The sequence below is a fragment of the Eubalaena glacialis genome, chromosome 10 (assembly GCF_028564815.1).
Source record: "Eubalaena glacialis isolate mEubGla1 chromosome 10, mEubGla1.1.hap2.+ XY, whole genome shotgun sequence".
NCBI lineage: Eukaryota > Metazoa > Chordata > Mammalia > Artiodactyla > Balaenidae > Eubalaena > Eubalaena glacialis.
Window position 1 is genome coordinate 48,017,137 of NC_083725.1, and position 13,150 is coordinate 48,030,286.

The window sequence follows — 13,150 nt, forward strand, 5'->3', positions numbered from 1 at the left end:
TTGTGAGAAATAAAGCAATGCATGCAAGTGCATAAAATGATGCCTGGCCTATACTTGCTCAGTAATATTTTTTTTCAACTTGAGATGCCAGGAGCATAATTCCACCACCACCCCACCCATCCACTCAGGCACAGTGAAATCAAGGCCGTCTTCCTGACTCTTTTGAAGGAGATTCTGACACACATTGGTAGGAGAGGGATTCTGTGGTTAGGAGAAAAACTCCCCGGATGATTCTGATTCTCTGCCCTTTCCTTCTATTTCCAATCCTAAAGAAACACTATTAGGGTCTTTGAAATAGAGCAGCAGTTCCCAAAACTCTATAGCAGGTGAGTAACATTGGGCATTAGCACATTCAAGACTGATAAATTCAGTGGAATAAAAATTAAAAATTCTATTTCAATTTGTTTGATAGGTGCAATAGGGGTAAATTTGATTTTTTTTCTCAACACATCAGTTAATATTCCCAGAACAGTTTTCCCTTAATTCAGTTTGGGAAGTGCTAGACAGAGTTTAAATGCATTTTAACACAAATTAAGTATGTACCAGCACTATAATTTTATATCCAGAAGCTGATGAAAGTCTAGTTGAAGTTAAATTCTATTGAAATATTATCTCATTTTACAATTGTATTCGTAAATGGTTATGGTCAGTTTTCTGCAATTTTTAATTAATCATAGGCCCTTTAAAGTCTAAGGGCCACAGTGCAAATTATCTGCTATTGTCAAGTAGCTTTATTACTGCCTTATTTTGGCCACTCTAGTACCTCAGTAAGGTGTTTTCTTAAAAATGAATGCATACTAAAAGTTTCCCCTAGAGTCTAAAATAAGATTTATACAGCCCTTTTAGTAACTAAAATATAAATTAAAAGATTTCATGTTAAATTTCATCTTTGTTTTATGTCAACTGAAAGCAAAGTCAAAATCACTCATGGATGCTAATAATAAGTCTTAATTTTGCTTTAATCCCTTGCCAAGCATCTTCCACTTTTCCTGAAATACTTAGGCAGCCCTTAATGTGTCTTCACAAGTGCCCAGATCGGGGGCAGTTGTTCTTTGATGACAACTTGGATCAAGGAGGGGGTCGTGTTTGACAGAGAACAGTTCCACAACCATATAACTGTTGACCCACAGCAACGGGAAATAGTAGGGACCTCCTCTGTCACCATTTGCCTGGTCACCACAACAGGTGATTCCATGGACCAAACTGGGTTAGTGGGAAAGTAGGCTTATACATTTGGTATGAAAAAGAGAAGACATAAATTTTCTAAATTGGTATGGAAAATCCTAGATCTGTGGCAGCAGAAAGGGAATAGAGTTTTTATAGCCATTGTCCTTCTGGCTAGGGTAACAATTTCCTGGACAATTTCATATGTAACATGGTTTAGAGATAAGGAATAAGAGAATATAGAAACATATGTGAAGAATATGTTTCATTCACATATTGAGCAGCCTACCTTTAGAAATTTTCTTTCTTGTTCTCTCACTCTAATTGTCAAGTTGATAATTGAACTTAAGTGCCCAGGGGATGATTTTGATTTTTTTTCCACAATGTATCTTAATATTTCCTGAACAGTTTTCCCTTAATAAGTTTGGAAAGTGAAGATTATTTGAAATAACAACTTGAAACTTTGGATTAGAAGCCAGTAAATCTGGAAAATTGAGACTTTCTCAGTGCATAGACAAGTCACTGAGCCAGCTATAAAATTAGGATAATTAAGCAATTTCTCCTATTTATTAATTTCGTAGCCTTGGAGAAAGGAACCCATTGTATTTAGGGAATTGTTTTGTCTGCTGGATTCTAATATTTATTTTAAATTAATTTCAGATTCTTTTAGTGACCACTATACTCACTTTGAAAGAGTTGTGAAGGCTCTTCTGATCAATGCTCTAGATAAATCTTTTCTGGGAACATTATATGGTAAGTTAATAATATGAATGGAAGAATCAGGGGTTTTTTCCCCAATTTTTAAACAGCCTCATTGTTCTATATGTATGTATGTGTGTGTGTGTATATATATATCCATATATATTAAACAAAACCACGGAGACCCAATCTTAAGGCCCTCCAGTTCCCTCTAGTATCAACTACACCAAAAGTCCATTCACATGAAAAACTTGTTAGTGTTTATTATTTGTGATATGTGAAAGTACAAAAGAAATAGTTTCCCTGCCCTTTGAGAGTTCACAGTGAACTTGAGAATACAGGACATATACTAATTAAACAGCAGGGTAATTCAACACCCATGTGTTGTCCCAGCCTAAGCGCTAAGCTCCTTGAATTTCACCAAAAGTTATATGCTTTTTTATGCTTTTGTGCCTTGTTGTTTCTCATTAGAGTATAATCCCTTTCTACCTTAGATTTTCTAAGTGAGTATGAAATCATTTCCACTATGAAAGCTATCTGTGACCCATTCAAATAATATTTGTTACTCCCTCATTTGTGCTATCATTATCCTGAGTATGGTGGCACTGATGTATATGCACTTTTCATATATATTGAAAATGTATTTTTGCTTTCCTCCCTTTCAAGAGTGTGAGAAGAACCATACTTTTTATATACACACCCCTTGTATCTAGCACGGAGTCTGGCTCTTAATAAAGACAATAAATATGTTGTGCTGAATGTCTACCAAAGTGCCAGAGTAAGATTTCATTCAGACTTTATTGAACAAATATTTGTTGAGTGCCTACTAAGGGCCAGGCATTATTTGAGGGCTAGGAATATGGCAATGACTATGACATGGAAGATTCTTGCCTCATGTTGTGTAAAGTCTAATGGGAGAGACAGCAATGAGTAAACAAATATATAACATGATATGATTTCACCTAAGGGATTAATTCTTGAAAAAATATAAAATAGGCTAAGGAGATCAAGAGTGATAAAGGAAAGGAAACTCTGTGTTAGTTAGATTGGTCAAAGAAGGTCTCCCAAGTGGTATCTTTTGAACAGAAACCTGAATGAAGTGAGGGAGGAAGCAATGCATGGATCTAGCAGAGAGCACAGCAAGTGTAAAGACCCTTAGAAAAGAGTAAGTTTGATGTGTTCAAGGAACAGTTAGAGAGCCTGTGTGGCTCCTTCCTTTCCCTAATGCTCTGATGGAAGGATTTTCTTTAACTTCATTAATTTTTTAAAATTTAAAATGTTTCTAACCAACCAAGCAAGTTATCTTCTTAAAACTATGGGAAGAAATTTTTATGCAATTATTTAAATATTTTATATGGGCAAAGAGATTGTTTTTGTTGTTGTTGTTATTATTCCCCTGAACAGATGGCACCAGGCAAAAATCATATGCACAAGATATGTTGACATCTCTTCATTATTTGGATAACCGCTTTGTTCAGCCTCGTCTAGAGAACTTATCCTCTAGAAGTCGTTGGAAAGAGCAATATAAGGTATACAGTTTTATTTGTTTTTGAATCTCTGGTTGGGGGCTGGGGTGGGGTTGGAGTGGGAGACCTCCCCACTCCAGTCCTTCAATAACCAGTCACACTGAATAATCTTCTAAATTATTAACATTTTTCGTTGTTAAATAATCAGCTTGTTGTTTCTCATCTCTTCTAAAGGCTATAATTGTTTTAGTCTTTCACAGTTGTTATATCTATCCAATAATTAAGTAGTCCTAAATGGTAACTTTAGAACATCTCTAAGGCTTAGCCCATCTGTTAAAATGAGGAGATTGTCTCACAGGATGTTAATTATTTCAGAAAAGAGAGTTTCATTGTTAAAGAAGGTTGAGAAACAGTAGGGTTAACTTAACTGGAGGACTTTCAAGGAGCATTAATGTGTGAATTTATACTGTAAATCTTCAAGAGGGCAATGTAGAATATAATACTTTCCAAATTTGTGTTTTACTATGAGGCTTCTTTTCATGAAATACCTATTATTACCTTCTAGGATATTGGTTCCCATAACTTAATTAGGGAAACACTGACCTATGTAGTCTTTGACATCCTTCTCCACCTTAAGATTTTGTAATTCTACCAATTTTGGGGAAACATCTTTTTAATTTATAAGATCTATTTGATTCCATGTTATCACCTAGATTTCTATTTTATGATCTCTAATAGTAGAGGCTGTACTATATGATTTTTAAGGCTTTTTTTCCTCCCTACTTCTAACATTCTAGCTTCTAATAATTAGCAAGAGGAAAATGGCAAGATAGTAGAAGTTCAAGTTCCTTATAGTCCTTCTAGCACTTAAATCATTAGCTACTCTACCTCATTTATGTCAGGAGATTTGGCTTCATCCAAGGCCTGTTTGGCCTTGAATTACCTGATGATAAATTAACCACAGATGGATTAGGTTTAAGGACAGTTATGGGATTATAAAAAAAAAGAATTAAAAGACTTCAATTTGGAGTATAGCTTGAGTTTAGGGCCACCGTATATATCTTTTTGACTGTGGGTGATTTTTTAACTTTTGTAAATTCCAGTTTCTTCCTCAGATAGAGAAAATATTTACTTACTTTTAAGGTAAAGCACATAGCATAGCTCTTAGGATGTGGTACATATATTTTTGTCTTTAATAGAACGATAGCATATTGATCATTTAATTTTGCCAAGTAACTGATATGCAAAGTAAGGTATCTTATTTGATTTTTAGAGTAACCCCTCAAGGAATGTACTATTATTTCCTCCATTTTAGAGATGAGAAAGTTGTGACTCAGAAAAATTGAGTAACATAAGGTTACACAGCTAGTAATTAGCCAGGCCAATATTTGAACCTAGAAACCTTAGGTCTAGGGTTTCTCAGACTTCAAAGCCCATCCATTCTGCTATATTATGCTTTACCATACTATGGTAGGTTATGTTGAGTTTGGATAACCCAATGTTGAAATAATAACTGTAATATACAAGAAAATATTAGCTTAAAAATTGAGAGACAGAGATGATTCAGTACAATCTTGGTCAGGATAAGCTAGGTTATGCTGCGAAAAATAAATAATGTGACAAACAAAGTAAACCAACAATGAAAATCTCAATAGCTTAACCCAACAAAGTTTATTTTTCACTTATATGTCCAGTGTGAGTCAATAGGGGTGCTCTGTTTATTGTAGTCACTCAGAGAACCAAGCTGATAGACCTTTCATCTCAGCATGTGCTTCTGTGAATACCAGAGAAGCAGGAAGGGAAGATGGTTAGTCATCTATTCACTCTGAATGTCAGCCTGTAAGTGACATGTGTCATGAAGTACCATGAAATATGAGAAACAGTAAAAAGTAGACAAAAGACAATGTCTTTGTGAATCATACAATGTAAAAAGGAAACTATATTGGATACTTAATTACTGTCAGGCTGATAGAGAATGCAGTTTAGTGACCCTGCTAACATGCTCATTGTGTGCAGTTCAAATATTGTGGTAAACTGATCCACGCTACTAATTAGAACAGTAGTATCTAGCACAGGCCTAGAGCATAAGCAAAACTACTTAAGCACAAGTAACTTCACAGCTTAATAAAGCTTATTTATGAATACCAAATATTTTCTCAGTTTGTTTACTCATTGCTAACTCACCTATTAGACTGGCCATAGCAATACTGGCGACCTGGAAATCATAGTTCAAACTTGTTTATTTTCCTAGTACTTTAGTAAGAAACCATAGGAGAATTAAATTATTTCTGGGATATTTTGTGGAAAATATAATTCATACAATGGAGACTGAATGTGATCTTGTTTTTTCTCAATTTTTTACTAACCTAAATGAATTTAATCATTTTATTATATTATTCTGAATTTTTTCTGCTCATTCTTTCCTATTTTAACTAATTATTACATCTGGAGATGAGAAGAGGGAAAAGAAGTAAATTAAAACCTGTGAAAAGCACTGCTTAATAGTAACAGAAGTTTGAGCGATATGAAACTAATTTTTTTCCTAATCTGGTTTCTTTTCATTTACTAGCCTAAATTATAAATTCACTTTTAAAATTTAAATATATCTTGTGCTCAGTACTAAAGTAAGAAATACCAGTGTGTTTTGCTCTTACATCTTGTCCTATCATTGTGATTCCTAACCTTGATTTTAATTTGGTTGGGCTCTTTTTATGTTTTATTTTATTGTTGTTTTTCTTATCCTTTAAACCTTCATTACATTTTGAAATTATTTTCAGGAGCGAGTAGAAAATTATTCTAATGTAAGTATCCATTTGAAGAATCCTGAGAACTGTTCCTGCCAGGCTTGTGGATTGCATCGCCACTGTAGATATTCGGTGCATTTATCAGGAAAGTTATATAACACCAGGACTATGGAAATAGATGATTTCATGTCACATGATAAACAGGTATTTTTTCCCTTCATTTTAGTTCTCAACATTTAGAAATTTTCACTAAATAAGCCTGCACAAGTAACCCTAAGTTATTTTCACAAATGGAGAAAGCACCAGGAGAAGGGAAAAGAATACAAGGAAAGACTGTGTAATTTTTGAATGTGAAAAATATGTGTTATACAGCAGATTCACTCCAAATTCAGTCAGATACTGAAATCAGTGCATACTGTCTAAGTATACATCACCCAAACTGCGGGGGAGAGGGGAGAGGGTATAGGATGAGGATGAAAAGGGAGGTAACTGGGGCAGGGGAAGCAGAAGTCCTTTTTGAGTCCAAAGGAGAATTTGACCCCAATGGAAATTTTAGGGTAGATAATCTACCAAATTGACAATCCACAGACAAAGAGGCCTATTCACCTCAATATGAGATTTGAAGGAAAATTGTGCTTCAGCCTAGACTACATCAGAAGTGTTTCAGAGCCTAGAGCAATCACCATATATTTAAGTTGCTGTTAATTTTGAATAAATAGACAAAACAGCAGAAAATGTTTGAAATATTTGAAGAAATGTATTTGATAAACAAGAACAGAGCAATGCAATGTGAAGAAAGAAAAAGTGCAAATGCTTACTACTTCTATTTTTAAATCTTTGTAAAACTGTTGCACTTATAAATGCAAAAATATTAATATTGAGATCTTCCTCTGGAATTCCCTCCATGGATTCCGCATCCACTGATACAGAGGACCGACTGTGTATTTATTGAAAAAAATCCCTGTCTATGTGGACCTGTGCAGTTCAAACCCTAGTTGTTCAAGGGTTAACTGTACTATGTTTATACCTGCGGTTGGTTAAATCTGCAGAGAGGATTCCCCAGATATGGAGGCCCGACTGTGGGACTTGAGCATCTGCAGATTTTGGTATCAGGGAGGGTTCTGGAACCAATGCCCTGCGGCTACTGAGGAGTGACTGTAGTTTTAGTTACAGCAGTCTTGGGTCGTGTACTGAGATGAGAGGCTTTGGACCACCAGGTTATGGTAAAGTCTGAGAGCATGGATGAGAAGGAAATCACCTAGAGGAAAAAGATGTGAAATCTGAAAGGCAGTTAGGAGGACCGAAAACAGTCAGTTTTTCAGTTTTGCCCAGAGTCTGTCCAGACTCCTCAAGATGCTTAAGAACCAGTGGGAAGAGGCAGTAATTTTGAGGCAAGTGGCAAGGTGTAATGCGTCCACGCAAAGAACAGGCCAAGAGGAAAGAGAATCCCTTGACTCAGTCTATTGCACTAAATGTTCCTAGAGACCTAGGAACAAAAACCAAACTTCTTCCCATCCTTCCTCTTTCCTTGAGGATCTTTTTTCTTTCTTCTCCATACTTTAATTTCCTTAAGAAGCTGGCTGCTCCTCTGCATTTGAGGGCCTAGAGAAATACCTCAAAAAGCTACCTACAGTGAGCTGGGTATTACAGATGTGCGAAATGCATGTTTCATTGTATTTCCTTGCTTTAATTTGTTAAACAGTGTTAATTTACATTTCCACATGCTGTATCTAATAAATTACAAATCAGATTATTCCTATTGCCTTGCAATCACCATCTTCTGCTTTAGGAAAATTTGCTGACAGTTTTTACCTTTGTTTCCAATTATATCTTTGGATATGTAGGGTACCTTAGTTCACACTGGTAACTGAGATAGTTATCTTCAGATTTATCCGTTCATAGAACTATGCTAACCCTGCACAGTGGATTAGTAATCATTTATATGTCACTTTGCTTATCTGCTTTAAGATAATCATCACAGAACTTATCATTTCTCTCTCTCCCTGGCAAGTTTTTTAATACTGTCTATCTCGCTAGGCTAATGTCCTTATTTTTTTAATTTTTTATATTTTTTTTGGCTGTGCTGCACAGCTTGTGGGATCTTAGTTCCCTGACCAGGGATTGAACTTGGGCCCTCGGCAGTGAAAGTGCCGAGTCCTAACCACTGGACCACCAGGGAATTCCCTAGAATAGTGTCCTTAATGTTTAGAAATGCAATTAGTTAATAAAAAGTACTCTCTGAATACATTTCTGGACATTTAAGGACACTATTCTAACAGCATAGATTCATTTTACTTGTTTTTAGTACTTCATATAAATAGCATGCTACAATGTAAGCTGTGTTGTACTGTATACATTAATTCATAAGGTATAGTGGGCTATAACAATACACTAAAACAGGGGTGGGGTGAAAGGAGAGGTCCACTTGCAGTGCATGCAACTACTATATACATTTACTGTTTACATTTACTGTTTTCTATGAAGCCTTACTAACAATGGTTTAGGCTCTTCCATATAAAATGTGATCACTTTTGGGAAAAAAATAGTGTGAGAATATTCCAAAGGTAATTTGGGGTTTATTGACCTCCATAAGTGTAAGGTAGACACCAAGAGGGTAGGAATTAGAAATGGAAAGGAGTAAATTATAATGTTTAATATTTTCAGTGGATATTTTTATTTCATACAGAAAAAAATCAGAGATTTTTAAACACCTCTCCTTCCCTTTTGTCCCAACTTAAAAATTCTATATAGATAAATTCCTCTTGTTTTGTGGAAATACAGAATACAATGTGATAGAAGTAAAAAAATCACATTATTCTTCCAGAACAACCATAGGAGACTTCTCCCACATAATCTATTCTAATGGCAGAAATGGAGAGACTAGCCCTAGTGTCCACTGCAACTGTTGTGGTATCTTTTTACTCAAAGTGGGAGGTACTGGCAAGTGAACTGTAATTTATACGACTAGTTTGATGATAATGTTACAATAGGAATGATACTTAGAGTGAGCAAGCAATGAACAATAATACCTGATTGTGTCTGATGATCTGAAAAACAGATTTTCCCAGAACATGAACAGAAATCTGAACATGGTTTCCTTCAACTTTTGGGGATTTTAAGAAAGGTTGTAAGGTATCCCAGATACCATCTTCACAAGATGATGTATCAAACCTGACTATTGCTGATCATATTTAACTTTCATTCATCTTTATCACTATACTCTTGTATTGTGTATTGAACTCATCACCTGTGTGATCCCTACAGTGTGACTTCAGAAAAACGGTACAGTTATTATTTGCCAGATAGAGGACAAGTTACATAGATCAATATTGTAACTATGTCATTTGTACTGAATTCATGAAAGCATAACCTATTATGCATGTAGACACAGAGACAAATACATAAGTTAGGAAGAAGTTTGTCTGTTTCCTCAGGTTACTCCATGAGAATAAGATTGGTCATGTTATAAAGTTTGGAGCCCTTTCTGATGCGTTTTCTACAATGAGTGAAATAATGTAGGTACAATTATATTTAATTTGGTCAGTGCAGGGATACTGTTTTCCTATTTTAGCTATAGGTGTGTATAACAAAGTATACATTCAAAACATTCTGGGGCTTCCCTGGTGGCGCAGTGGTTGAGGGTCTGCCTGCCAATGCAGGGGACACGGGTTCGGTCCCTGGTCTGGGAGAATCCCACATGCCGCGGAGCGGCTGGGCCCGTGGGCCACAGCTACTGAGCCTGCGCGTCTGGAGCCTGTGCCCCGCAACAGGAGAGGCCACGACAGTGAGAGGCCCGCGCACCGCGATGAAGAGTGGCCCCCGCTTGCCGCAACTAGAGAAAGCCCTCGCACAGAAACGAGGACCCAATGCAGCCATAAATAAATAAATAAATGAATAAATAAACCCAAAGTTTAAAAAAAAAACAAACATTCTGAAAGAGAATGGGTGGTTGACTTCACAAGAATAGTATTCTTAATCATAGAATCCCAGAAGTCCATATAAACATAGAAATCAAAATTTTTGTAGTTTTCTAACAATAAAATACTAATGTGTTATATCAGACTCATTAATTCAGGAAAAAAATAGGACAAAACACAAAGTTATTTTTTACTTTGCAGAATATTTTAGTAAAAAAGTAGTTAAAAACTACCAATTTTTAATATTGGTATGAGAGTTTCAGTTTACATGTTGTTTATAAGCTAGAAAATTATCATAATCCAGGCATTTTTACCTCAGTAACTGTATATACAATAGCTTGCATGCTTTGCTTGCTTTTGGGTGTGGCTGTCCTTTTCCTTATAAGCCATTTTTCTCCTCCTTCCCAAACTTGGCTGACTCTGTTTTAAAGACTTAGTTCATGCATCACCTAGTTGAGGATTCTTCTCCTTTCTGGATTGGGTTAATTGTCCCTTCTCTGTGCCTTGATTGTATCCCGGGCATAGCATTTGGCACATTGTTTTGGAATCATTTGTTTTTCTCCCAGGGCTGTAAATTCCCCTGATACAGGTGGTACATATTTCACTTCTGTATCTCCAGTGCTTAGCTCAATACTTGAAACATAGCAGTTGCTCAGTTTTTATTAACTGGGTTGTTTAAATAAAGAAGGTAAAGGAATCATTGTATAAAATAAAATTAAAAAATTAAGCATTTATTGGATTCTACTTTTAAAGAAAATCTGAAAACCGGAAAGGCTGTACATTCATTACTATATCTTCACTTCATATAGCAGATGATGTTTATTTCTTCCTTTAGGTGTTTACTGTTGGCAGAATTTGTGCTAATCGTACCAGAATTTACCATAATCTGAAACATTTTAAATTCAAGCTGTACCAGGAATGTTGCTCCATTGCAAAGACAGAAGAGGTTGAAGATGAACAGGTTAAAGAAGCAGTGGAGAGAATTTTCAATCAGTCAAAAGAAAGTGGCTGGATTAAGGAGGTAAGGTGAATATAGAAGAACCATTTCATTCAGTAGGTTCTGGAGCCTAATTTTGATCAGCAAAAGGATACAAATTATGAGAATAGAAGACAGTAAAATTTAAAAGAGAACCTCTCTTTCTCTCCCTGTCTTTGTATTTTCTCTTCTTCCACCCATTCCTTTCATGCTTATCATTGTCCTACCCTGAATAGGTGCCCTGATGTTCTAAGCATTCACTCAGCTCATCAGATAAATTTTAATCAGCAATGATACTGTCCTTTAATGAAGGACCTCTGTCCTTTCAGTTTTATGTATGTGGTTTTCCTTACCTATATATTAAGTCCCCTTATTTTCTTTGACAAAGTATAGGACTCACCTCTGCTTGTCTGCTTCCTATCTTTAGAACAGTTCTTGTGACCTGAGAGAGAAGAAGCACCTGGTGCCAATCTGAGGAAAGGATCTCGGCTGCCAGTTCTAATACCACCCACATCCTCTTCTTGAGGACATGGGACTGAGCAGTGAGCACTGTAACTGAAGATCAAGGGGAATGCAGAGGTTTCAGGCCACGGCACTGATTTTGATTCCCCCATATCCTGTTGATCACTAAATTTGATATCAGGGATAAAGTGGGGGTTTTGAAGAGTGCACTGGATTCCCGAAGATCTGCTGGCAGCTCATAAGCTCTGGTCTGCTCACAGAGCTTTTAGAATTGTTACGGTGCATGGAAAGAATGCTAAAATGATTGCAATCTCCTAAAACAAGTCTAGTTACGTGACTGTATAAGAGAGAACAGATAAGAGATTTTCAGGCAACTCAGATCAACAGTATATTTAATCTTAAAAAAAAAAAAAAGGCTGACTTGAGATCCATTGCCTGCGTTATTTACATCATAGGGAAATTTGTAAAAGAGAAAAATAAAAAGAGAACTTAGAGAATAAACTTACGAGTAAAGGGAAAGAAAATGAGAACAACAAAACAGGAACTTCTCAGGACATTACAAGTTCCACAGAGGTCTCCTGGGCTGGTGAATGACATCAAGATTGGTTTCCCTTTTGACAATTATCCGCCCACCACAAACCACCACCCAGTGATCTCGCCTGCCCCCCACATCTTGACCCTTAAGTCGTCTTGCTCTCATTTTTCTCTCTTCAACGTTTTATCTTTTACTTTGCTTCTACTTCTCTCACTCCCAATTCTTTCCTCCTTATCCTTCTCTGTGCTTTTTCATTTGCCTTGGGGAAGAGCCATCACTTACCCAGTAAGTCCCAACTTCATTTTCCTTAATGACATTAAATTCTTAAGTGCTTTTATTGATGCATTTAAGTGTTGCCAATCCTCTACTGGAGTTGAAAGACCTATTGGAACACTACATTTTTTAAAAAATTATGTACTAGGTGTAGCAAAATCACTGTGCATTACATATATTATATAATAATTTTGTATATAGGGAAGAACATTAAACTTCTTGCAGAAAAAAGTAAAAGCATTTCCAAATCACATACCTTAGAGAAAGCTTAACAAGGTCTATGACAACAGAAGGGACCTGGAATAAAAAAATATTCTTAAGAAAAGAAAGCCAAGTATCACATTATGCTTAAAGAATAACACTTAGCATTGGGCACTGAAGGTATTTCAAGATGGTGTATGTTTAGGACAATGTGCACATTTTTTTTCACATAAAATACCAAAGAACTTCATTTTCTTTTTGAGATCCCTCCTGCTTTAAAAAAATTGTCTATAGACTTTCTCAAAAGATTTCCTAGAAACCAAAGAAGTTTATTAGCCAATATAAACCCATAATGCAGCTTTTTGTGCTGTGATTAAATTTCAGGATTTATCAAGTACCCTGACATTTCTCAACATCACTCTGCCTCCTCCTCAGTGTGTGTGTGTGTGTGTGTCTTTGTGTAATAGCACTACATGTGTTCTTGTGATGCATGCCTTCTTCTTGGCCACAGTTATCCTAACCCTTTAGAATGCCTGGGCTCAGTGCTATTATACTTGAGTGGCCACATCCATGGCTGTTTCTGCTCTTAGCTCTCAATTATTATGTGAACCCCTTCTTTTACCTTATACAAACTATCTGTTCCTGTCTTTCCTCCCCCAGCTTGTGTTTCACACCTTGCTTTTTTCCTTACCTGACTCTTCTTCCTCCGAGCA

At 36.1% G+C, this 13,150-nt stretch overlaps 1 protein-coding gene and 1 non-coding gene across 8 annotated transcripts in view; one reads left to right on the forward strand and one right to left on the reverse strand.

Moving 5' to 3' along the window:
- Positions 1-13,150, forward strand: part of CCDC82 (coiled-coil domain containing 82) — a 29,942-nt gene that overhangs the window by 14,343 nt on the left and 2,449 nt on the right. For 6 of the 7 annotated variants that reach the window (XM_061202666.1, XM_061202667.1, XM_061202662.1 and 3 more), the window contains 4 exons: positions 1,825-1,917; positions 3,268-3,392; positions 6,107-6,277; positions 10,826-11,011. In XM_061202666.1, the coding sequence (XP_061058649.1) occupies positions 1,825-1,917; positions 3,268-3,392; positions 6,107-6,277; positions 10,826-11,011 (575 nt within the window). Of the gene's footprint in view, positions 1-1,824; positions 1,918-3,267; positions 3,393-6,106; positions 6,278-10,825; positions 11,012-11,393; positions 11,530-13,150 lie in introns of those variants that run through there. The other variant, XM_061202668.1, reaches the window with a different exon arrangement.
- Positions 8,180-8,252, reverse strand: TRNAE-UUC (transfer RNA glutamic acid (anticodon UUC)). The gene has a single exon. It is a non-coding gene; the product is annotated as a tRNA-Glu (tRNA).